General features: G+C 43.2%; 2 protein-coding genes across 2 annotated transcripts; both read right to left on the bottom strand.

Moving 5' to 3' along the window:
• Positions 1-1511: 1511 nt before the first annotated feature.
• On the bottom strand, positions 1512-17751 carry gpm6aa (glycoprotein M6Aa). The gene is made up of 7 exons (XM_056439365.1): positions 17410-17751; positions 7057-7249; positions 6667-6823; positions 4650-4803; positions 3390-3466; positions 2948-3013; positions 1512-1807 (listed from the first exon to the last, which is right to left on the bottom strand). The coding sequence occupies exons 1-7, from the start codon at positions 17444-17446 to the stop codon at positions 1655-1657; spliced, it is 837 nt and encodes a 278-aa protein (XP_056295340.1). The 5' UTR covers positions 17447-17751; the 3' UTR covers positions 1512-1654.
• A 5970-nt stretch (positions 17752-23721) lies between these two features.
• Positions 23722-27445, bottom strand: spata4 (spermatogenesis associated 4). Its single transcript, XM_056439720.1, has 6 exons — positions 27261-27445; positions 26108-26237; positions 25439-25557; positions 24903-25123; positions 24699-24791; positions 23722-24564 (listed from the first exon to the last, which is right to left on the bottom strand). Exons 1-6 carry the CDS (start codon positions 27359-27361, stop codon positions 24476-24478), a joined length of 753 nt encoding a protein of 250 aa, XP_056295695.1. The 5' UTR covers positions 27362-27445; the 3' UTR covers positions 23722-24475.
• Positions 27446-27799: the final 354 nt, after the last annotated feature.

Consider the following 27799-nt stretch of genomic DNA (forward strand, 5'->3'; position numbering starts at 1 on the left):
AGGTTTATTACTGCGCATATAAACAAAGGGTTGATCCAGCAAGACAGTCAAAAAGTGTGAAAATAAAGAAGTGAAATAAAGTAACTTTTGAGTCGATAAGACTTTATCAATGCATGTCCATGCCACGAAAAACATCTAAATTCACAGTCTTTTCACCAACAGTACAGTTATTCAACTTTGAGTTGAACACCAATGCACTTACATCTAGAGAGAGCACAGAAATGGTCAAATAAGTGCATGAAACTAGCTTATTTTAGGAATACAGAGCAAAAAAAACCACACATTTTTGCCAGGCAATGAACAGACAAGCCACCTTTCTTTTTTTTGGAGCGGCATGTCATCAGGATGTGTCAGCAATACTATACTGTCATGAACACAATTACTGTGACACACACTTTTCTCACATCTGACAATGCACCAAGGAGCGGCATTATACACCAACAACTGTCAGGGTTTGTTTTTCGGGTTCGGGGACGGATGGATGCAGAGTGGACTGACCCACAGTGACCTCTTCTTACGCTCACGTGAATTGTCCTTAAATGTCAGTGCTTAACATATAGGTACGCTTTCATATAGCCAGTATGTACAGTGCAGAGGTCTGCACAAAACAGGAGTTTTGTATTCATAATGTTCCACCTTTAAGAAATAAAAAAAAGGGCGCTTATGAAAGTATGTGTGCTTTTGTGGCTCGTGATTCAAAGTGTCATTCACAGTCCTACGATACATTAGATTGGCAAGATTATCATAAAATACCATCTGATTTATCTTTAATTGACTAATCGCATCTTTGATATCTGTCAAAGTCATTGTTTCCTGTTTTACAGGCTTGGCACATCTAGCGAATATTTGTTTTACTCTAATGATTTAGTATTTATGTTTTATGTTGTGTGGTCTTGACTTGCTATTGGATAACTTCGAAAAGCGAATTTAATTGCTTTCGTGTGAAAGCAGTTTGAATCCCCGGGAATACGATTCGCCGACGGCTTATGGAGGCCTCGTGGTTCGCGTTGCGAGATTTTAAATATTTTCAGAACGAACCACCCCGTACCGTACAGTACATAGTTGTTGAACATGAAATCTCCAGACACACGACACGAGAAATGTGCTTGAAAACCCTTTTTAAGCCCCTGTTGACCTCCTCAGAAATCAGCAAAAATAAATTATACACAAGAGCAAAATGACGCGTAATAGCATCCAAATTAAAAAAATATAGAAAAATAAGAAAAATAAAACGACTATACGCAAATTATTCAAAGTAATAAAAAAAAGAAGAAGTGAAATACTACTGCAACTTCTGATTCTACTAACTACACGAAGACCACTATCAGCACTAAACAACTTGTAATAAGATCAATAAAACTGCCATAATGATATTCATAACACCATCCATGAGAGAGGTAAAGGGGCTTCTTTTTTTTTTTTTCCAATCTGAAATGCTGTTAAGTGACTGAGGAGGTTTGCGTTACGTCGTCCCCCCCCCCCCCCCCCAGACCACATTGTCATATGACGCACCGGTGACGTCAGCGGTGGCGAGGGCCCTAGGCGCCATCCGCCCCCCCCTCGGGAGGGGATGGTAGAGAGAGACAGAGAGAAAGACAGAAGAGAGAGAGAGGGAGAGTGGCCGGAGTGGCAGGGCCAGGCCTCCCGCTGGTCTTTATGTGTAGGCGTTGAGACGCTCCTTGGAGCGGGTGGAGTGGATGTCGTGGAGCTCCTGCTCCTCCTTCGACTTGATGTCCTCGTACTTCTGCATTCGGCAGGCGTCCTTCACGTAGGCCCAGTTGGCAGACAGAACCATCAAGTAGTGGATCTGTGAGATGCGGAACAAATTTAAATATGAATTCTGTGCTTCGGTGTTCACATTTCCTCAGTTAAATGTCATTGTGGAAACGCACTGTGCGTCCCATAACTTCTTCTTCGAATATAATAGATGTATCAATATTCATTTCTCAGTTGTAATATTTTTTAGTGGATGCAAATAAACAATTGACACTTTATATATATATATTTTTTTAATGCAATGAATAGAAGTGTAACGCTTGTTTTGGGTGTGCCGGCCCTTTAAATTAAGGAGGACATTTCCAATAACCCAGGAGGTGGCAGCATAATGCTAGACGTCGCCTTTGGATTGCGTTACCATGGCAGCTGAGAATATAATGAACGTATTGTGCTTTACTGACTGAGGTTGAAACGCTGCTTTTCTTTTCACAAGCACTGACAGTTCCATGGCGTCCCCGCTCTTTGCGTCTCATCAGCACAAAGACCAATTAGGCGACTGAGATTCAAATTTTGGATTTATTTTTGCACTGATTGTGTTGGTGTCTCGGAAGCTGTTTTTGAGGGCGGCTCATTATTGGGATGCATCCGTGTATCGGTGTTGAGGATTTTTTTTCCGGTGCCACCAGCTCTCGGGGAAAAAAAAGTCTTAATACAAATCGGCGCAATTAAGAGATTCCTGCCACAATTTGCCGCATCATCCCCAGATAGCGAACACTTTTATTGGTTTCTCCCAAAAAAATGGCACAATTCACTGAGTGATGTTTGCAACAATCTCAGAGCCTTTCTTCTCCCTGTTTCCATGACAACGGCATGACATGCCTGGTGCCTCCTAAGGAGCGAGGCAAGGAGGGAGGGAGGGAGACAAACCCCGTCTTTCTCACTGCGCCAAAATGCCTTCCCTCCCATCCACAGCCGTTCTCTCCCCGGCAGACGCAACAAAACACGGCTATTCACCCGAGAGCTGCGTTTACCCACAATTATCCTCATTAAGGCCACCGCCAGATGCAGAAATGACTAAAACATCAAAGTAGTTTGAAAACAACGCCACAGAAATGCGTTCCTCTGCTTCGTGGTGGATTTTTGAAAAACAGATTTCAGGAGCTACACTGAGATTTTTTTTACCCTAGAGAGAGAGAGAGCGAGAGAGGTGCGAGTTTGATTTATGCCTCACCATAGCAATAACAGCAGCTCCTGCTCCAGCGAGGGCACAGATGAACAGGTGGAATGTCATGTCCAGCTGCAGCAAAAACAAATCACACGCAGCACACATTACTCTCCAGGCGTCTGGGGACGGTCCGCCAATGGAAGCGCTGCTTGAAAATGAGCTCGTAAAGCACGCATGTTCGTTCTGTTTTTTTTTTTTACGTCCACAAACCCACACGTGATAATGTACATCTTTATCATTTAACATTTGTGAAATTCTTCCCGTAGATGTAGAATGATGTGCTTTAACGTGCCTTTGGGAATTGCGCATGTGCAGCAAGTAGAGGTATCGCTATCAGGCCGGAATCACACTATATGTCATTTTACATCGTAAACGTCGTTGTCCTGTAAATGTAATCAAGAGACGGTTTAACAGGACCGTATAACGTATTTCGTTATTTCCTCCTCACCTCATTGGACTCGCACATCTTGTAGAACTTCTCTGATCCGGCGCACACTGTCTTCGCCTCGGCAATGGGCACGATACCTGAAACGAATGAACGACACCGGTGTGAAAACTAAAGTGCCACAACATGTCGACAAAGAGCTAAAAAGCGGCGAAAAAGGTCCATTGAACTCCGATCAGAGAGAGTTAAGGTACATTATGCGGCACAAAGGCAAAACATGGGCTTCTATTGTGATGGTGGCAGGTGAAATGGTTGTTGACACGGACGCGGCATATTAATGGCCGCTGGTGGCTAATGGTCTGAAAGATGTGACGCTAATTAAAAGTAATGAGCCAGCCATATAAGCTACTGGTATGATGGACCTTTATCCCAGCTTTACGTAATGCTATTGTGGATCATTCACGTTTTCAGGACAGTAATAGGAGGAGCAGCAGTGGATCAAATATATTTTTTAATATTAAAAAACAATGGATCACCTTCACATTAGATCACTGACAGTATTTACTCTGAAAATTGGTATATTTAATGAATTTGCATATATGCAAAAATAATGCAGTGAAACCAATAAAGTGTGCGATATATCACAGCTTGTTGGACTCCTGTGGAGGAGGAGATGAGTTCTGTTGAAAGCCAAATGACATTGTGACTCACCATCAGCTATCTACAACTTTAATAACGGCATTATGACTGCGCTCACTAAATGCGGGGCTACTTGTGGTTCCTAGAGTCCTAAAATATAGGATGGGAGCCAGAGCCTTCAGGTATCAAGCTCCTCTTTTATGGAACCAGCTTCCATCTTCAGTCCGGGAGGCAGACACAGTCACCTCATTTAACAGGAGACTGAAGACTTTCCTCTTTATAGTCTTATAGTTAGGGCTGAATCAGGTTCACCTGGTCCAGCCCCTTGAGATGCTGCTAGAGGCTGATAGGCTGATGGGGGACGTTTAGGATACACTGAGCACCTCTCCCTCCTCTACTTATGGATGAATTTCCATCTCTCCATCGCACATTACTAACTCTTGTGATATTGGGCTGTACAAAATAAACTGAATTTAATTGAATTTAATTATCCGCCAATAATAAAAATATTACAGAAACAGATTGGGGTGGGGAGTGTATTTTTTTTAAAAACCTTAGCATCTGCTCGATGAAGAAGATAATAGCAGCAATTTGCACAGTACAACATAGATGAGATTGAGATCTGAACAGAAAGGAGGGGGGGGGGGGGGGTTGAAGAAATGGAGACAGAATATCCATCCTTACCATACTGGCGTGGGTCCAGGCAGAGTGTGGCCCCCTCCAGCACGGTAGCATTTTGGCAAATATTCCAGATGTTGAAATAAATGAAGACTGGGAGGGAGGTGAAAGCAGTCACTCCGAGCCAAGCCAGCATGAAGATGTATGTCAGCATGATGAACTGCAGAGGAACACGGATCACATTTAGCCACTGCAGTTTTTTTAATGGCATACATGTACCACTCAACTGAAGTTTTCTGTATCTTTGTACGCTATAAATACGACCTACCGCCGCTGTAGGGCGGCGTTTTCGGCGCAGTACGGAAGGACACATGGGTCTCGAGGGATCTGAATGCTCTGGTGTGGGACTGTGACTCTTTGACCCGGTGCTCCAAAGCCACCATTAAGCCCCTTTCAGCCAGACAATCTTATTTGGGTTTGGATATTTCCAAGACGAGTACGCACACCCTCAATGACCCCAACGACCGCACGTACCACAGTGTCTTTCGTTTCCTTTGCCTCCCTTTGGAACGTCACGCTTGCCAAGCAATCCTCATCCCAGAGATAATCTCAATCGGATCGCTGCGGGCTCTCCGATAGGCTCCCTGTGAGAGCGCTCCTAATTTTGTATTCTTATGGAAGAGTGTCATTAAATTGTCTTGATAGATGTTTTCAATGTCTATCGGGAGTATCCGTTTAAACGTCTTTTAGATAATCCAGACAGATGCGTGCTAATCAACATATCATGTTGACGCGTTACAGTATGCGTTGCTGCCAGATACGTCACTCTTACTCTGTTCTACGTATGAAGTGGACTCGTAAAAAGGTAAGAGTAATACGACGAGAGTCTTAAACAGTAGGATGGGAGCCAGAGCCTTCAGGTATCAAGCTCCTCCTCTTTTATGGAACCAGCTTCCACCTTCAGTCCGGGAGGCAGACACAGTCACCTCATTTAAGAGTGAAGACTTTCCTCTTTATTACCTTCGCATTGAAAATGCGGAAGGTAATGTTTTGATCGCCGTGTATTTATTTATTTATTTGTATGCGTGTTATTCGCGAAACAAAGAAAGTTGTAAACCGAATCACATGAAATTTGGTGGGATGATTGGTTATTATCTGGGGACCATTTGATTAGATTTTGGGATTGATCGGGTCAAAGGTCAAGGTCAAGGTCATGAAAAAGGTCAACATCTTATTGAATCACATGAAATTTGGTGGGATGATTGGTTATTATCCGGTGACCATTTGATTAGACTTTGGGATCGATCGGGTCAAAGGTCAAGGTAAAGGTCAAAATCTTCTTGTTACCGTAGCACGGTCAATTTTTCTCCAATTGGCATGCAACTAATGCCAAAATGTTCAAAATTCAATGCCCAATCTTGTGATATGCGAAGGTATGCGCTCTACCGAGTGCCCGTTCTAGTTGTCTTATATTTAGGGCTGAATCAGGTTCACCTGGTCCAGACCTAGAGATGCTGCTAAAGGCTTATAGGCTGCTGGGGGACGTCTAGGATACACTGAGCACCTCTCTCCTCTTTTTTCTCTACTTATGGATGACTTTTCATCTCTCCATCAGGAGTCTTTGTGACTTCACGTCTCATAGGGTCCATTGGACCTGGCTGGGTCTGATTCCTCCTGCCTGGTGGGCCGGCCTCCTGCCATGGCCCCACATGTAGTATGTGTACAGATTGTAAAGCCCACTCAGGCAAATTCGTAATTTGGGTTATTAAAATATTAATATATATTAATAATTAAAGTAATAATCCACAAAATGATTGATAGTGTCAAGGCTCAAGTAATTCGTAAAAAAAACCCAATACAAACTGAACCGGACGCATAGTGAGCGGTGACCGCCACCACGGCTTGGGAAGAAGAAGAAAAAAAGACGCCTTCAACCTTCGAGGGGAACTTCCTGCGGCGCTCATTTTGACACTGTTTGTGTGAAATTCCTTGAAATGTGCAGCGGGAATGGAAGCGCATAGACAGTTTCAGATATCATTATGGCGGCGCGGACAGATGCCGCGACTCGATCGGTCGGTCGTACCCAAGCGCTGACACAGCGTCCGCAGGTGGTGATCTTGAAGTCTCCGTACAGGTCTTTTATGGCGCCGCTGGTGAAGAAGCCCTCCACCATCAGCAGGATGCCGTAGACGAAGAACGCCGAGGCGATGCCGTAGATCACGTACTTGATGATGTCAATCCTGGAGGATGAAGAGAGAACCACTGAAAACATCCGCGCCGACACAATGTTACGCTCGGTTCCCCCCCCCGCGGGACGGGGAGATTCAACCGCGGTTTCCCCGGGTAACGTTCTCCTCTATGTTAGGTTTTGGCGCAGTGTCGAAGAAACGTGGTGTTTTCGACCTTCTGTGTCGGAAAAGGACGAAATTGCCAATTCTCCCGTGTCCGACGCGTACCCCTTTCCTTTACTCACATGGTGAAGACGTCCAGGGCGTCCACGGGGCTGCGCACCACCTCGAAGTAGTTCTGGAGGATGGTGACGGTGCCGGACAGGGCCTCGTGTCCGCAGCCGCAGAACAGAGCCACGCCCACGTACAGCAAGATGGTGGCGACGAGGGATGGGTACGGGATCCCGCCCAGGCATTTGATGCAGCATTCGAGGCATCCTGAAGACGCACAAAGAGGCACGAGTTTTAGTCGACGGGGACGGATAAAGGACGGTTGAACTTCTCAAACAGAATCCCAGGGATGGGTGGGAATTTGGGAATTCTCGCGCGGGGCCCGGGGGGGAGACACGTAGCAAGACGGACATTTTTAATAATTCAACAAAACGTTGCCGTTGGGCGAATACACTGTACTTGTGTTTCCTTTTTTTGTTGTTGAGAATCTCAAACATTTAGACCAGTTGTGGGGAGAGAAAAACAAATAGGCATCCGATGGCCACTCATTCCCCCCCCCCCCCTCCCTTACACTATAATAAACTCGTGATCCTGACCTTTAACCCCATTCTTCTTTTACTTCCTGTCCCCGTAGGGGTGGGGGAGGGGGGGGGGGTGACGAATCGCTGCTCCCCCCCCCCCTCCCCCGACTTCAATCTCCTGTCCTGCACAGATTGCTTGCAGAGGAGCTGAGTCTGTGAATACTTGCGCGTGCGAGTGTGTCTGTATGAATTGCTTCGATTTATGAGTCTCCCCCGCTGTGCTTGTGTATACGCACAGTGTGTGTGAGACTGTGTGTGTATGTGTGTGTGTGTGTTTCGGGGGTTCTGAGTCCGCCATTTCTCAGAGTAACCATAAGAGAAGTGGAGTTTCTTTCCTGTGGAAGCTCAGGACCAAACAGACTTCATAGGGCTTATGGTATTTTGCAGTATAATAATAAAAAACACACGAGACATGTTTTTTCCCCCCACAGGCCCGTTGTGAATCACTTCATGTGTCTTCATTTAGAGCTGCGAAATGCACAAATGTGATTCCATCTTTTCATTCATCTGCATTGAGGCGGCTGCTGTCGTTCATCAATTTAAAAAAAAAGAGACTTTGTGACAGCGCAGGGGCTTTTTGGTTTTTTTGTTAATCGTCAGCCGAAGAGACGACGCGGATATTTCAGGGTCGCTTAATCACGGGGTGTTTTTTCAGCAACCAGCTCTTCCACGCTCGTCTCTCGCCGTCTTCTTCATCTGTGTTGCAAAGTGGGTTTTGGATCAAAGTCAGACGCAGAGAGTTGAGGAAGAAAAGGAGGAGGAGGAGGAGGGATATATTCTCAGCGTCCCTGAGTGGAATACCAAGTAGCTGGTCCGCCTGCCGACCGCTCAGACGCTTGGTGCAGCCCAGACCCTCGCCAAGGCTTAGAGCTCATCTGCATGCTCGCTGATGTAATCCACAGCTAGACGGTGGAATGTCGACTCGGCCTCCGGACTCTATTCTTAACCTCTTTTTGTCCAGGAGAGGTTCCCTGAGAATACATTTGGCAGGTTTCCAAATAACCTCTGCAGCTCCTCACACCCGGTCAGCTGTGGTTTTGACGAGATGCAAACACCTCGGGTTGAAATAGTCGAGACTATTACCAATGCCTGTTGGACGTGCGCCTGTTCAGTGCACAGCGGATGATTTATACAAAAGTTACACGTCTACAGGTGGTTTTGTGTAGGTTTGCTTGCATAGCAACAGGCCGTGGTTGCCGTGCCGCCAGCTGTGTGTGTGTTCACAACATGCGTGTATCCTCGCTGCCTTGGTGTTTCTCCATCACACCCACTTTCTCAGAGACATGGGACATTAGGATATGAGCCAGGAAAAGGACATTTCAAATTCAGGAAACACCTCTGTCACGACGGGATTAGGGTGGACCCAAATGCACGACTCAGGAGACAGATAATTCCAGAAAAGATTCTTTACTGAAAGCGTCGTCAAGATCGGAACAGAAAGAATAATCAAACTACGGAACGCTCGAGGGCTCGGTCGGAAAAACACAAGACAAACTGGCAGAAGACAAGTGGAAGTGAGGGAGCTAAATAGTGAGGGACTAATGAGGGGATGGGCTGCAGGTGAGAAGGGCGTGAGGACCAGGTGAAGGGAATGAGGGACTAACGAGGGAGTGATCAGAGGCAGGTGAGGGGAGTTGGACTGACGAGATGGGAAGCAGGATCTGGAATGACAGGATAGTGAGTGACAGGATGAAAACAACGACTCCAAAAAGGAAGGTGTGGAGCTAAACTGTTACAACCTCACCCTTCAGACTATCGGGTGCCAACGGTGCCGTCTAACATCCACTCCCGGGCGCTGTCACACCGATTCACACTTTCTGGTGACTGCGGTTGGTTTAAACGTCCCTGACTCCCTATCCGCTGGCTACACTCGGCCAATTTAAGTCCAGTTTTCAAAAAATATCAATCCCTCTGTATCGGTTATTAGAGTCAAATAATATATTGCATTGTCATTTCGATGTCACCGCCTGCACCACTCGGTTATCTCTCGTAGAAGCACCGTGAATTTGACCGCACTTTGCCCAGTTATGCTCGGAAATAAGCAGTATAGGCGATTCGTTCATTTTTAATGGGAAGATGGGGAGGATCGTTCACCATCGACCCCCGAGAGGAATAAAGTTGCGTTAACCGGAACACGGAGGAGGTTGGGGCCGTCGAGTCTTAGACTTGTTGATTCTCAATCAATGAGAGAGACGGACTAGACTGACAGCTTAAAAACCTCTCTGCTAAGGGGGGGGAGATGGGGAGGAACAGGAGGGATGCTGCATTTTGGTTATTTCTGCTTACAAGGAGGATGACATCACACTAAATGTTCAGACTGGCAGACGATGCAATACGCTCAACTGTCCTCAACTGTTTTTATGAAGCACCCCCAGAGTACAAACTTTATGAATCTCAGAGTAGGCTTTTTTAAATTCTTGTTGTTTGCTGAATAGTGGGAGTGGGAGCAGTTACTGTGAGCAAACTGTTTTCACTTTTTAGAGGAAATTCAGGGTGCTGTTGACGCTGGGAGGCGGTCCTCATCTCCCTTTATGTCGCGTCTACATGAAGATGAGCAGTCGTATAAATGATTTATGTCATGGCCTCAATCGCGGATTATTACCTCCGCATTATTTACATTTCTGCACACAGATTAGACCAGCTAGCATTGGGCTGTAAACCCCCCCTCCCCGATGTCCAACAGAACCAATCAACAGTCAGGTGTCAATACTGCTTATCACAGACCCGACTGGCTGGATTGCATTACAGGAGTTTACTGAGGACTGAGTGGAGGGTGTGTTTCCATGGAAACAGTTGAAGACGAAGTTACAGGGTAAGATGGGAGCATTAGTCAGAAGATGTAAAAAAATAAAAAAAATAAAAAGATGTTTTATTGCCTACTTTTAATTTTGTGGGGTTAGGAGGGGGAGGTTGATTTTTTTTTAAATGACACGTTCAAATGATTAGTGAATAATGAATATCACATCATAGAGTCTCAGATTCAGGGCTGCATTTTGGTCTGGCATTCGCTTCATTGGCCGACACCTCCTCGCATAGCAGCACACCCTCTCATTTCCTCTCTGCAACTTCATTGATCTTAACCGACTGCTGATCGGGCTGGTGAGAAATGGCCGGCGAGCGGCGGTGCGCCGGTGACTCTGAGAGCTCTACTGGATGCTTGATCCATAATTTAGAAGCGGCCCGGCGCAGCAGAGCACGAGGCTCCCGCATTCACTATTCATGCTTTCTACTTAGCCCGACATCACCTGCGATGGAAATTACAGATCCCCTGCTTGATGAAGACGAGCAATTATTTGAACTGATCTTGTTCACCGATGTAATACTGCTTGTCATGTTGAAGTCCAGTTGGGCTTAATTGACTTTGGTTATTTAAAAGAAGCAGTAGAGGCAATGACTCTGAGACTCATAGTTTTGGTCAAGCAGGAGGCATTCTAGTAATTTGGGTATTAGAAGTTATTGTTTACAGGAAATCACCAAAAAAAGTATTTATTTTTGTTCATTATTACAGTCCCCGAAGCATTAAAGGTTCATGATTTTATTTCCGAGTAAAACTGAGATTTGAGCGCCTTTTAGTTCTGTATTTGATTCTAACTGGGTCGGAAATCAAATGAATAATAACACTTGCCCAACGCGAGGATTACTCTAATGAATTTTGAACAAAGAGACGGGATTTCAAGAGACGGTGGGGTTTTAAATAATGTATCCCCCCCCCTCCCCACACACACACACACACACACAAAAAAGAAGAAAATAAATGAAGCCTATACATGACCCCAAACACAGAGGTCCAATCAACAGAAGGCTTCTCCCTAATACAAAGAGAAAGGATGAACCCCCTCCAGAGGCCCCTCCCACCTCCTACTTCTCCTCCATCTGTCAGTGTCATATCCAACAGGCAAAAGGGACACACACACACACACACACAGCCACTCTCACTCACCCAGTCAACACACGAGGGACGAGGTTATCGTTAAAATGATGACGTCCTTCAAAGAAAACAGGACTTTAACATCCGGGAGACAGTTGGGGTTAAATAATGCCTATATGCCATATGTCATATCCCTTTTTAAGCCTCTCATGAGTTCGATGTTGTTTGTTCATATTGATAATCGTCATACCTTTCAAGTTCATCAGTCGCTTTGTATTTAGATTTGTATTTTACCTGTTTTTCTGCCCGTGTCAGCATGTATTTAGGCATATTTGAACGTTTTAGAAGGTGCCAAAGCTTCCAGATGTATCGTTAGCGGTTCCAATATTACATTTTATTTCATTTACTGACCCTTCCAACATGCTGAAAGCATCATTTATCTTCATATAGCCTTGATTATGTTCATTCTGAGTTGTTCCTGAGTATTTATTGCGATAAAGTGTGATGGAAATAACCCTCTAAACTTAAAACTTTGTAGAACATAATTTGGGGAAGCCTAATCTTTCTCTGCATCGTGTATTTGTCACACGAAAGTCAAGACTGTGCTTTTTGTGTTTGTAATTTAACTGTTTTCCCAATCATATTGGAATGATTCCATATACTTTCGCTTTAAAGAGGAAATCAGGCCCGTAACGTCTCTTTCCTTCATTGAAAAGGATATTTTCCTGAATGAACCATTCAGGCTTTACTTTTTATGCAGTTATAGCCACAAAGAAAATGAATAAGATGCCAAGTTAGAGGAGAGGAAATTAGCAAAATGAAAATAAAGGGTGTGACGGAAAAGAAAATGATGATCGCATTTATATGTCTGGTGCATGTTGGCCTTCACACACACACTGCAAGACATCCAATCAGACTCCATTGTTGCGCATTCAGCAAGCCCGGTCAGAGAGAGAGAGAGAGAGAGAGAGAGAGAATGTTTAAAAAACTCAGGAGAAGACACAAGGGTTGTTCTTTTACTTTCCACTTCTGCGGGATGACATCAGCTTAAACGTCTCGTCTTGAGGCAGCGAGCACCGAGGGGTGAAGGGATTTTAGCCGCGGACCCTTTAAACAATAACCTGTCGTCTGTATGGACTTGAATGTAACACCAATCTGTACAGTTGCATTACATTTGTGATGTATTGATTAGAAATACACTCTACTTTTGAATCACGCACATTTTAAATGTCTTACTTTAACTAAACGTAACTATGTCGTAGTCCTCGTATTAAAACAAGACAATGCAAAATCACTCTCATGTTATACTATATATATATACTAAATTCTAAGATAGTTCAACGTTGCAGGGATCAGGCTCTCGTGGAATGCTGTTAAATTTGCCTCATTATGTCTTGAACACCTGTTATCCTCTATCTACAAAACTATTTTAGGGAGTTATGCCTATGAGAACACCAGTTAGAAGTTTTCCACTAATATCTCCGACAAAATTTCACAAGAACAATTGGTGGAACTCCATCGACTTCTTCTGGGTCGGGGCAGGTTAGGCTTCAGAACCATGAGTCAGAACGGGATGGAGAGGCGGGGGAGGGGTACCCACTGTAGCATGAGCGCTGAGCACTGATACCGCTCTGTGAGTTGAAGCTATTATGTCAGAGTGGTATAGCTTTAAAAAAAGAGAAAAAAAAGAGCATTCAGGCCATCACGGGACACAAACTCCAGAGTGGAGCCTAAGAAGTACATTTAATTCCTCAGGGTTTGAAGCTCTTTGAAGCAAAATGACCAACCCCAAAAAAACCTTCATCTTGGATCTGATAGTCCATAAAAATTAAGGGATTTATTCGTGAATGTTGTACAAATTGATAGTATCTTTAAGAAATAACACATATATATATAAATAAATATATCTACATACATATATATATAAATATATATATATAAATATATTTACACATATATATATATATTAATAAATATATTTACACACACACATATATATATATATATATTTACACATATATATATATGAATAAATATATTTACACACACGTATATATATATATAATATATAATATATGAGCAATCAATTGTGGTCTTGTGTATATATACAAACCATCAATCTCTACATTCAAAGCGTCCTCTATTTTACATTTTGTATTGCCTTAACCTCAATACAAATTTGACATTTATCACGGGAGCTTTTTTATTTCTATAACCAAATAAAACCAGGTGAACCGTGAGCAACTCGTGCATTGTGTCTGCTGCGCTCGCGCCGTGACAAACTCCGCCGGGTTCGACCGAAAATATCACCGGGACTGTCGCCACGTATCGCCGTGCCAAGTGAGCGGCCCGATCGAACCGATCAAACAGACGGACTAGCGGCGCCGTGCCGAGCCGCTTCTTGGCTCAGGAATTGCCAACAGGTGTGCCTCTTCTCAGTTTTTCCATTCGGCGCCGATTCAAAATCGCCGTTAGCTCGCGATCGGCAGGAAAAAAAACGGGATTCGGTTTAATTCTCGGGACGATGTCGACCCGTCAGAACTTCTCTGCGAAACATTCAGATTCCCGCTCTGCTTTTACATCGGCGAAGGCTGCGTTTTGCAACCTTTGGCCGTTGGTTTGCTCGCCGTTGGCCGATCGGGAGCCCCTGCGGTACACAGCTGAAGGGAGCGGCGCCCACCTGGTGCATCTGACTCACAATCTGATAGATCTGCAGCCTCAGAAGAGGACGACAGAAGGGCATTAGCGCCGCCGCGAGTCCGTAAAAAAAACACGATAAATATCTACAAGGAGCGGTTCTTATGAAGGTAGACAATGTTGCGTGACGTTCATGAGCCTTTAAAGTTGGCTGAACAGAGTTATTATCAGAGTGCTCGTGTTTTAGGGGAACTTCTGCTGCTAGCTATGCTCGCTTGCCTTTAGTGTTCCTACACAATCTCTGATTAGATATTTGATGGGCTGGAGCGTCACAGTGACTTCTCCATGTCTGTTTTTATTCGATTCGTTCCTCCATTTATTCATCCGCCTCTTTATTTTCACGTGGTTTCCGGTCGCGGCTTCAACCTCTCCTGAAAAGGAGCATTGGATTCCGCCAAAAGCATGACGGATATTAACAGAACGAAAGGAAACGAAAACAACGTGACACGGAGCGAAAGCTGACAGGGTGGTGTGATTGTTCACCATGCTCCATCAGACCAATGTTTCAATCATCTGGTGTCATCCGGTAACCAGGAAAAGGAGCCGACAGTCCCACATGGTTCGCTGACCAGTGAGCCACGGCCACTCCGTCTCAACAGATCTATCTGGCATTGTTTCATTCTTTATCGACCGATACATCTCCCGAAATGTCATCATGATCGTATTGTAGCCTGGCAATAAGCGGGGACCTGTCTTTAAATCTACTTACTGCACTCATTTTTCACCTGCGGGGGAAAACATACACAACCTTCCTAACCCAGTTAGATCTCATGAGATCGATTTAAAAACCCATTTGGAAAACCACTTGTCCCCAAGTCTTTTTTGTGTTTATTTTCTTGTGTGGAGTTAAACAATAGTTTATTTTTGCAGGAACTGCTGAAATGGAATACGGATGTATGTAACTACTGTTGTAGAGCCGTAGCTTTAAACTGGCCTTAACCCTCCTATGATCTTTGGGGTCAATTTGACCCCATTCAATGTTTAACATCTCAAAAGAAATGATTTACATTATTTTTGTGCTTCATATTTCATGACTGTTCCTAATTTATTGGGGACAACTGGGTAAACATAAAATTAACATTGATATGTTTACAACTTCTACACATCAGTGTTCTTTGGGGTCAATTTGACGAAAAACAGATTAGAAATATCAACTTTTTTATTTATTTAAAGGGCTATTTAGGTCGTCAACAAACAAACTTAAAGTACCTCACACTTAAACTTGGGAAACAATATTAATTCTAATCATTTTCTAAAGGTTAAATTTGCTGGGGTCAAATTGGCCCTACGGGTAAAATATTTTAGTAAATTTGAAGGTAACAGGAGGGTTAATCAAACTGTGAATTGGTTCGTTTTTTACTCCCCAGATGTTTCTTCATGCATATAACACACTTCATCGGTTAGCCCTTCAGCTGTGGCGGCGTGCATCGTCTCCACGCTAGTTCACACGTTGCTTTTCCATCAAAGAATGAAGAGATAAAAAAGTTTGAAGCAAATGATGTCAGTAAGTTGCTCCAAAAAACAAATCTAAATCCTTGAGTTTGTGGTGACTTGCGGGCAGTGATTCATGCGGGCATGCCGCCCAGGTGACCGCATACATTCCTCCGGCAGCTGGACCAGATTGAATGTCGGCGTCTGAGCTCACAGGTCGCTCATTTACTTGGATGGCGGCAATGTTTACAGCAGCATCACGTCCCAAACGACAGCCATTGTGGACATTTTCAAATGTTCTTTATTTTCTCTTCTTCGTGCAACCTGCATTTTATCCCCGACCGTCTTTTCCCTATTTGAGTTGCAATGTCAACAAAAGATTCTTTCAAACCGTCAGCGTTTAATCGAGCTACAGAAGAAGAAAAAAAATGAATACAATCTTTTAGATATGTAGAACAAAAGGTTTGTCAGGCAGCCAAATCTCGATGTTTAGTATGTGAGACTCTCCCTCTTTGTAACCCTGAGCTTGACCCAAATGAGTGGACGTGGCTTGCATGGCTGCATCTTTCAGTTGGGTGAGCATTTCGGTTAGTTATTGGCCGAGGCCGACAGATTTCTCTTTCTGAATAGGGAAGGCCGAGAGTACACACCTAGTAATGGCGACCGAGAAGTGCTGGATCAAAAAACTGTGCGGTTCGACGGTGCATACGGCAAACATTGCATATCGCCATGGTAACAGCGGCCTCATAGTCGATCTTGCAGCTCTGTTGGCGGTCCCCTTTTTAATCAAAGGGGAATCAAGCTAATTCTAACAACATGTAATCAATCGTTATTCCCTCTCTATTGCAGACGTCGGTGCTTCCTATATATTCTCCTGAACCGCTCACTCCCGCTGTACCTGTCACTCAATTTCCGTCAGTCTGACTCTGTTTCTCAACCTCTCTCTCTCTGTCTCTCTTCCTCCCACACTCTCAGACACAGCAAACTATTCCTGTGACACTGAAATGTCATCAGCAGGAGTGGGTGAAGAGAGAAGAGATAATGACTACACTTGGCCGCTGCCATGGCAACCGTTTGAGCTCATGTGTGTGTGTGTGCAGGGAGGAGAGGCGGGAGGGAAGAGGAACTACAAAACGAAGCCATGCCCCTCTCACAAAGTCGATCCGAGAGAGGGAAGGGAGTGAGACGAGGGAGGCGTCAGACAAAAGGTGTGTTCTCGCATCTTTATTCTAAATGTTGCCGCCCACGTGTAAACACAAACACAATATCCTCCCACTCTCTCGCTTGTGTGGCCTCCAACTGGACAGTGAATCATTCACGCAGAGAAACAGTGGTGTGGGAGTTTGAAGTAAAAATAGCACCGACAAAAAAAAATCCACAACGCATGCATCTCTTATATATTAACACAAAACAACCGGCTCCTGCAGACACCGTCTGGGTGTTTTGGACACAGAGGACAGAACCTGGAAGCTGATGGATTAACAAGTGGAGCAGCTTTGGGTTGCTTCTTCGCCGTTCGGTGTTTCCCTCTCAGCCGTCACGACGTGAAGCATGAAAGTCGTATACAAGGCAAACAAAGACGGTCCGCCCCTCCGCCGAAGCGGTTCACACCCCTCCGACTGCCCAAACAGCACGTAGAGACGTGCACTCTTCAGTGGAGTGCTGACACTCAAAGGACAAAGGAATCACCACACACAGCTGCTCTCCCACTCGTAAAGGGATGAAGGGCCAACATTTGTGCAATCGTCTCTGCAGATGCACCGCTGGCACACTGACAACACGCCGACGTGTCAGATTTATTGAAGGAAATCTCCCCAGAAAAACAAACATGTGAAGGAATAGTTTCTCACCTTTCTGGGACTGGCCCTCGTCCGGGTCTTCTTCCATGGTGCTGATGCTGTTTTTGGTTTTCTTTTTTCGAGCGATGAAGGGAGAAATGCCTGTTGGGGCAGATACACCTTCTTCAAATGTTCGAGAGGCTAGTCCACCAAGCACTTCCGTTTTTTCTTTCTCCCTGCCTCACTTCTCCACCGGCTCTGGAAGTCCCAGCTGAACACCGAGATTTGCCTGTCAGTTGTGGTTTCTGTCGAGCGTCCGGGCGATGCGAGGGATCACTGAGTCTTTGTGGTGATGTCCATTGCGAGCTGCCGTGGCAAGTGCTGAAAACCCTCCTTGGTCCCTTGTGGAGGAGGGAGGAGGGAGGGTGGATGGAGCAGAGAGTGGTCTCTATGGTAGGCAGGGAAGCGCATGTGCAACGGGCGGGGGTGGGGAGTGTGCAGCTCAAGAGGCAGCTGTGAGAAACATGTCAAATTAAAAACACTGAACACACCGCGAGGATGAAGACGGCGGTGATTCGACGCCTTCCGACTTGTGTCCCGTTTGGACAGGGGTTGCTCACGACCACTGGTCACCACTAATTGCCCGGCCCACCCTCAGCGCACCCCCTGGTTCTCAGACTGAATGGTTAAGCCCGTCGTCCCCCCCCCACCCCACCCCACCCCTCCACCCGCGGCCATGACTCTACTGCATTAACTCAACCTCTCCTTAAATGAGGGAGGGGGGTTGGGGGGTGGGGGAGACGTCTGATTTCGAAATGGGATTCTCCTAATCTTATTAGTCATACAGATTCAATTATACGATCGCCAATAATGTGTCATTAGATTCCTATCATACAATGCATACCATGTGTGTATAGACAGACGGCATAATGAACATTGTTGTGAATTCTTGAGGTGATTTTTCAAATTCAAACTCAAGGATTATGTGGTCTACTCTGGGTTGAGGATTTTACAGCTCATGGTCTTATGCAACTCTTCGGCTGGCCAATGAAATGCTTCTTTTCCTGACACCCACCCTTCCAAAAAAAGACATCTTATCTTGGGAAATATGTCATTATTTAAATGTATGTACACTAAATATGTCTGCAGTGAACAGACTGCCATGTTAACTTCCATATTGACAATAATGTCATGTCTCCCGGAGGTTTGTGCAAACGTTTTGAGCATGAAGTCGTGGGGGCATCGGAGCAGATGAAGTGTTTCATACAGTACTATGCATTCTATATATACAAATTATAATGTAATTAATTCGAAACAAATATAATAACTCAAGATTCGGTACTTCGTTGCCACTTCAACGTGGTCAATAGGAATTTGGTTCGGTGAGCTCACACGCGGTGGCCGATAGATTTTTACTGAGGCCTGAACTAAACAACATGACAAATGTATTGGCGAATTTAGCGGCGGAGAGAGGAACCGGAGACCCAGGGGAACAGTTGAAAGATCATTGAGGTACATTAGGCTGTGCTGTGGGATGAAATGTGCCGTATAAATAGAAGCTGACTTGACTTGAAGGACGGACAGATGGGGGGGGGGGGGGGGGGATGGACGATCAGACAGGTGGATTAGATGAAACTTTAATGATCCCTGTGGGGAAATTGAGCGTCTGCCAAGTCCAGAAGGAGGCCACTAAAGAGGTCTGACAGTGATATGAGTAAACAATGGTGGCAATTTATGGCGTAACTTGTGCTTGGGAACATATCGAAAGATATCTTTCCTCCAGTGCGTCCTCCCCGATTAAAGGAACTCGGAAAAGCTCAATTAGGCCTTCAAGAGGAAACAAACCATCGTCTTGGTTATTTGTTTATGGTAATTATACGAATGTTTCAAAATGAATGCTATGATTAATTGATGTCAAGATGTATCGCTTTATAAATGTTTGATTACTGAATGCAACATATTGAATTCATAATTAAATTACCCTTCATGTTGTCCAACTGGATGGTCTAACCTCCTGAGTCCACTTAGTACTTTAACTTTTATATTCATATTTAGTCACGTAGGTTTTTATTAGCCCTTCTGACAGCACGGCTCGAGGGATGGCAATGTCTGTAGCTACGTTGGTCGGATATCAGGCGCATTTAAACGTATATCTTACCTGGAGAGGGATCCTCCTCTGTTGCTCTCCTGCAGGTTTCTTCCCTTTTTTTCCCCCTGAAGGGTTATTTGGGAGTTTTTCCTGGTCCGATGTGAGGTTTTGGGGCAGGGATGTCTATGTGTACAGATTGTAAAGCACTCCGAGACAAATTTGTAATTTGTGAAATTGGGCTATACAAATAAACTGAATTGAATTGAATTGGTTATATCCTGTAGACAAATTAAGTAAACAAAATTTGAAAAAGACAGTTTTAACCCTTGTGTTGCCTTAGGGTCATTTTGACCCGAATCAATATTACACCCTCCTGTTACCTTTATATTTACGAACATATTTTACCCTTTGGGTTCAATTTGACGCCAGCAATTAAAACCTCCAGAAAATTATTAGAATTAATATTGTTTTCCAAGTTTAAGTGTGAGGCACTTTATGTTTGTTTGTTGACAACCGAAAGAACACCGACATTAAACATTGAATGGGGTCAAATTAATCCTAAAAGGTGCTAAATATGAGATTGGGAGCATATCTATCGCGCCTCTCAGCGGCTCTTAACATGGCGGCGGCTGAGCCGGTGACTTGCTAGCTAACGGTGCTAACAGTGCAAACACAAAACAACATGGGCTGACAGGGCAAAAAGCTGTTTACCTGGGGGGGTTAGGTGTTGCCGGGGGTGTTACGCTTCCGAGACGACATTGTGAGTCGCAACCGCCGTATGAGAGCAGCGCAGAGCGGCGGCCATGAGCTAGCTAGTGGCGAACGCTCCTGTGCACTAATAGCACGCGCAGCCAGCCTCAAAATGTAAACGGGGAACGTAGAATCACAGATTATAAGACTCGCAGATGGAGAGCGACTTCATTCTAGACATTATATTCTGACATAGCGAGTAGTTGATTGCTTAATATTGACTTTAGCTCCGTTTAAATAACTCAAAAATGTTCTTGTCATGCACTCAAAGAAATGACTCATTGGATGAACTCAATTAAATTGTTGGCAGGTTTTCCATCCAATAATTATATGCAACTCCAACTCAAATTTAGCACATCAGTGCAATAAAATGTAATTAAGTTAGTCCAATTCATTTGTATCAAATACATCTAAAATAAAATAACGATATTCATTAAATTAAATTAATTTGTGTTTGTCCAACTCAAAATATAAACTAACGAACTAAAAAAATATGCAAACTCCACACAGAAGGAACGCCCAGACTGGGAATTGAACCCACGGCCCTCTGGCTGTGAGGCAACAGTGCTAGCCACTACACCACCGTACAGCCCTGGAAATGTCTTCACCTCATGCAAACAACTGATTTTCAGAAGGCGCATACGCAAAGGGTAGTCCCCAATGAAACACATTTATTTTGAGTTGATATGCATACCATCTAACCTAAATAAATCTAATAAATGAAAGTATTCATACATTTTGTGTTACACCCATTAAATATAAATATATATTTTTGTAATTGATTTATTTAAATGTATCAAACAATAATTAAATGTGTCACCTCTAAGAAGGGCTTGAATCGTTTTTTTGAGTGTGGATGCAGTGTCTGAATATCATCTCATAAACATATCTAGTTTATTCTGCTTTTAGTTGGTATTGTCCCACAAGGTATTGTTGAGATACTACCAATAGGTCACTTCACAACATATCCTGTGTGTTGTGGTAAGTAAAATACTGAATCGAGTAAATACTTGGTAATAAGACTTTTTTGTTTTGTTGTTGCTTTCGAACCAACATATATTTTCCCTTCGTCTTATGTTTAACTTATTTAAAAAATGTGCACCTAATTAGTTTAAGTCTCCAGGGACCAGCAGCTTGTTGGTGACTAATACATTATAACTAAATGTACATTGTTGTATGAATAAAAGCAGTTTATTCTGTGGTTAATGAAGAAAGAAATATATATATATATATATATATATATATATACATATATATTTATTTATTTATTAACATATATATATATATTTATTAATATTAATATATATATATATATATATAAATACATATATAAATATATATATAAATATATATGTATGAATATATATATATAGATACAATATATATTTATTTATTTATATATATATATATAAATATATATATATATATAGATTACATGCACATTTCTGACCCACAGTGCCCCACCCCTAGTCTGGATAACATTACATTACATTACATTACATGTCATTTAGCAGACGCTTTTATCCAAAGCGACTTACAATAAGTACATGGCCACATACTAGCTCACCGTGGCTCTTGTTAATAGGGGTGGGATATTTGCTGTGGGGAAATGGGGGAGGGCCCTTTTTTTTCTCAGGGAATCCTTGGCTTACAAAGACTCACAATAACCCCCTGCGCTCCTCCCCTCCCCGGCTAGTCATGTTACAGTCTGTGTCTCCAACAAGGCACTGACCCTCCCCCCTGCTGCACCCCCTCGGCTTCACCACTAGAGCTTCCTTCACACTGTGGGCACCATGAAGGCGATAGGAAAAATATGGCAGATGGTGAAACCCTTTCTGAGGGCATTTTGGGCATCCTTGTTCTCTAACATCAGTTGCCTGGCATCTCTTTTTTTCCATCACAAATGCTGTCGGGGGTGGTTGTTTTTTTTCATCTTGCGAGAAAACGTGCTTGCAATATATTCTGAAGACGTATGCACCGCGGTTTTCTGTGCACTCATGACCGACAGAGCGAGCCAAATACGCTCGCAGTAACGTCTCCCGGTCGCTCTCCAGTATGGGCTCGCTAGTTGCCACGGCAACCAGGACCGAGATATTTGTTCAGTGGGAGAGGTGTGTAGATGTAGAATAAATATAAACATCACCCCCGTCACCCTGGCCAGTGTTTATTATGTAAAGCGGCTAATCTCACTTCATCATTTTTCGTGGTAACGGTCATTTATTGCATAATTACAAAATAATTCAAATGTATCTGGACTCTGGCTATTCCGCACTACGTCTTCACTTCCTTTGTTATTTTTCGCATTTCTATCGTATCGTGCCGATGCCAGTCGTATCTCACAATCTGCGTGAGGCTCGACACGGAGAAAAAGGCCCCAAAAATTCCGATGCTCACCTCCCGGCGCCTGCGGAAATCAACAGGCGACAGCGCCGGTCGTCTTAAGTGCCGATGTGTGTTCACGCCCAGTCAAGCTGAGGGAAATCAAAAGACACTGAAAGATTAAAGAGGTCAGGTTTTACGGCTCCATTGAGGGGAGGCACTGGAAAGAGGCCATTGACTACCGTGGAGAAAGGATGGGCTGCTTTCAAAGACACCCGGAGATATACGAGAGGCTGGTGGGTCTCTCCAAATGTCAGATAGCGACTCCTACTCTCCTTAAACGGTTGATGAATAGCTTTTTTTTCTCCTTTTCAAATATACGTCGCGTTACAACATTTTTTTTTTTACGGGGTTAGCATCAGCTGTTGTTGTTGTTTTGGTTCTGGCGGTTGACCCACATGATGCTCTCCTCCGCAACCGCGCTTGGAGAGTCAAATTACGGCGTATAACACAATAAATCTCACGGTTATCTGTCGCTAATAGTGTGCTGAGGCTGTGGAGATCATATCATTACACAGCATTGGCCTCGCTCTCCATTGAAAGCCCGGGCTCTCAGAAACCCTGAGAAGCCAGGCAGTCAGCCAGAAACACTTATCATCCTGTCATCCGCTTTTCACGATAGCTTCACAGCTCAATTGTGCTGTACGCCGAGCATCCATCCACGAGTGCTTTGAGATTTTGGGGCCAACGGAGAGATCTCGGTCTCAAAGTGAATCTGAGTGGCTTCGGCACCACAAACACTCAATGCTCTCCGCAAAAACACACAATGGAGACGATGATATCATTTGTTTTTTGCAGGATACTCAAGGACGTGTGCTCAGAAATGTAATTAAATTGGTTTGAAACCGACACACCTCGAAGGAGAAGTCAATAAAGTCCATCGCGTTGTTCAGTTATATACTCGTGTGCTGTTAATGCAGATCGAATGGTCAGGTAATAACTTTACATTGTACACTTTACACATCATAAATTACTGATATGTTCTCAGTGTTTAATGTGGCCGCGGCACTAACCATGAAGAGAATTAGTGACAGAGATTAACAATACACCTTTAGACACAATCTCTTTCAAACATCAGTTTCAGTCAATTAAATACAGCCGATTTGTGTTTGTTTATCCCCCTTTGGAGTCGTGTTTGCCTTTTAGAGGGAACAACAAAACAAGAGTGTGAAACAACACCATTTTAATTTAAGCTTCAAACCTAAAAATTCACTTTGATTGTCCTCAAAGATAAATGCACCTTGCAGTTACATAAAGCAGTTCCTCCAAGGTTTCCTGTCCGTCGTAAAGCGTGGGTTTGCCAACATTTGGCAGGTGCCTGATCATAATATCTGAGGATGCAGATTGAGAAGAAGATCCGATGCTTCGGTGACAGGGACAAAGGCAAGATGCATGTTCAGAAACAGGAGAAGGAACTCAGGAATATCAGGATAGTGAGCAACACACATGGATGAACAGCGAGGCCGGTCCATTACAGCATACACTCATTTACACCCTTTTTGTTGTCAATGGTACACCTGAAGCAGTGGATTTCAGTCTGAACCCTTGAGGAGGGTGCTGCTCGTGACTCAATGCTGCCATCTAGTGGTGAAAACAGACATTGCCCAGACAGGATGGTAGACCCGCACTGAAACATGACACACCCCAAAACAAACAAGTGGCCTTCCAAAACTAATATGAACAACCTATCATGACATCAAGTGACACACATACCAATTATAGAGCACAGCTCTCCATATATTGTATTGTATTAGTATTAGTATGAGTATTATTATCAGTATTAGTCTTAGTATTTCGTATTTTATTTAGTGTTTTATATTTATTTTCATTAATGCTCTGATGTGCACCGCTGCTGTGATTTTTGAAATGTCCCCACTGTGGGACGAATAAAGGAATATCATATCATATCATATAGTTCATTTAATAGTTCCATTTTACAGGCTGGTGCACCTTTATCTCCTGAAAGGAAACGGCCGCTCCTCCACTCCTTGTTGAGGAGGAGCTGAACTCTAAAAGAACAAGAAAATAGATCGGTTAGACATTATTGTGTCTCGAAGCAAAAGCTGTCACCCAAAGGATGCATTACAGCACATTTGCAGAATAAGTATTCTCTGCAGGGAGGGAAGTATGACTCAACACTTACTCGATGTAGTGTCTCGGGATGAAGCGAAGCACTCCTCTTTGGCTGCCGGCCGACACAGATTAGGCTTCACTTTCAAACGTCCTGTCACCGAAACTAAAGGAAAAATCAAATATTATAATAACGTAATGGAGATTTGCCCCCTCGACAAAAAGCCGGAGAGCCCCTCCAAGCCCCGGAGCCCCCCCCCCCCCCCGGATGACCGACCTGGGTTGAGGACCCGATCCTCCGCCTTGTGCTCCAGATGCCGGTGGAGGATGACCTCGGCCCTCCTCTGGTTGGTGCTGATGTCGGGCTCCGCCATGATCTCCGTCGTCCTGAGGTTGTTCTTGATGGCCCTGGAGGCCGTGGAGCGGGCCAGCGTGGGGAGCAGCTCCTGGTACCCTCGGTCAGTGAAGTCTGCCGCCGGGCCCTGAACGTCTCGGAGGCTGAGGAGGAGTCGACCAGGATCAGGATTCTGTTATTCTATTTGTGTTCTGGGGATATCATTTATACACTGAGCAAATAAGCCGTATGTCGACTGACATCCTCCACATATTGTTGTGAAAAAAAAGCCATTGTACATTATCAGGCATCCTTTTGATTTCAGTGTAAATAAGCAGTAATGCGTATGAGTTCTGATAGCAATGTCTTATGTTGAAGTCACAGAAAACACATTCCTGAGGGGTGTATACTGTATGTCTATACGGTCAATGATTCCGCCATTTATAATTTGCGTGTCTACCGATATCTAATTTACTTACCTCCGGTTAGTTAAAAGAGTATAAACCTCCTGCACCAACAGTTCGGCTGCTCCCGGTTTACAGTGAATGCTTCCGTTAATCATCTCTTTCGTCAAGTGCAGATTCTGCTTCTGTAGAGACTGGGACAATTAAAAAAACAAATGAATAAATAATGTCTCATCTGACTTCCGGTTTCAGATCCCTCAAGTAGAAGAAGCAAAACAAAACACCATCATGGGTCTTCATGACATGGATATTATGTGATTTGATATGCAAAGAGGCGTGTTTGAGGCGTGTTTGGGTTAAGTTCAATCATTTTAAATGTCATAGTGTACTTCAGAGGGGAATCAGACCACCTTTAAATCACATGCCAATTAAACTGAACAAGGATCTATTTTCTCCTTGTTACATATATATATATATATAAATATATAAATATATAAATATAAATACATATACATAAATATATATATATAAATATATAAATAAATATATATATATATATACATATATAAATATAAATACATATACATAAATACATATACAGTACATAAATATATATATATACATATATATATATAAATAAATATATATATATATATATATTTGAATATAAATATATATATACATATATTTATATATATATATATGTAAATATATATATATAATTGGGTTTTTCCCTCCTCTTACCCTCTCTATTTGGCTCCAGTTCCACTGTTTGGCAGAGAGTGACACTCCTCTGTCATACCACTGCCCTAGATAGTCTTGGGTGTAATAACGAGACAATATCTCCGCCACCAGGTAACCATTGGAAAAATCTCTGGAAATAAAACAGGGATTATACAAATTGAGTATTTTTACTCTGAAAGTGAAATCCTGTATTGAAACACTCTGTTGGCACTCCTGGAAAACACGGATATGTTGTTGTTTCTCATCTGTCTGGTTATGCTTTTTAGCTTCATGCTGGTTAATGCTTAGGTTGAACCTGTACAGCTGATACAGCTGTATGGTTTCACCTGCATTGACGAGGGAACACGTTTGCTTCACAACGATTAGTCTTGAACATTGAACACATTCAACAATGTATTCGAAATAAAAATAAGTGTATGACATTTTTTTCATATAATCTAAATTATATTTTAAACAAAATATAACTTAGATTCAGTCATGTTTTTTTTCTAGAATAAAATATATTTTAAAATATTTCAGTTTCTTCAGGTTAAGTTATTTTTTTCACTTTCAGATCCTTTTTTTTCAGGTTCAGACTTTTGACAGGGATCTGGCGTGGGGGCGTGGTTTCATCCACAGGGGCGTGGTATCACGAGTGACAGTTTAACAGAGAAGGCTGAGGACCTGCTACGTTGCCTTCAGGAAGCGTAGGAACCGCGGGAATTATGATTCAAGGGATTGCAGTAAAACAACTGACTGACGCTATTAACTAAGTTATGTTTAGCGAGGTGTTTCAGACCATACTTGGTAGTAATCGCAGTAAAAGAGACATAAACAATGCCAAGTTGTGCCATTTTGCATCATACCTCAATGTTTAATCTGTATGTGCTATATTAAAATGAAGAATCTCCACGTATCTGCATGACAGCAAAAAAAACACAAATAATGTTTCTTATATAGTTTAAATGGATTGTAATAATTGTAATAATAATAATTGTAATAATTACATTATTTAAATATATTTATTTAAATTATATGAACAAAATTAATGTTACCAAGGACTGTACAAACTGACAAGCAAATCGTTTTAAATGAATAATGTCTCACTGTGAGATGTGTAATATGTGGTGATATCGTACCGTGACGAGGTGTCATTGAACGTATCATTCCTCACCTGCGCATGTTCTTCGGGTAGAAGGACAAGTCGAGGCTCTGCAGCCATTTCACCACTTCTCTCGGCAGTCCAGTTTTTTGGGGAGCACGCGCTACATCCATGCTGCTCTGAGCCCGACGATGATGCCTATAAACTATAGTGTTTATTCATAACTATATCCATGAACTCGGGCTAATAACCTGACCAGTGTCCTCTCCGAAGTGCCTCTCAGTGCGCACTTTGTTTACCATCACCACGGCAACGACTCCACACCGCTCTCTGACACGTGACATGTTTTTTGTTTTTTACCAGTATACAATATTTAAGAAATAAAATAAGACATTATGAAATACACAGTGGTGCCAATTCAGTCGTGTCTTAACACCACCATATTGTGGAATAGAGTGCAATACAGAAAGGGCACTTCATGCTGCTGTAATGTAATGTGCTTTTGTTCACAGCCTTTGGAGCTATTATTTTACAGCGCTCTCTCTTGCAGTTCCAGCTCACTCATATTTTCCATTTGGGACTTAACAATAAAGTCAGGCGCCTCCATTTGT

Source organism: Pseudoliparis swirei, chromosome 19 (assembly GCF_029220125.1).
Source record: "Pseudoliparis swirei isolate HS2019 ecotype Mariana Trench chromosome 19, NWPU_hadal_v1, whole genome shotgun sequence".
In the NCBI taxonomy this organism is placed as follows: domain Eukaryota; kingdom Metazoa; phylum Chordata; class Actinopteri; order Perciformes; family Liparidae; genus Pseudoliparis; species Pseudoliparis swirei.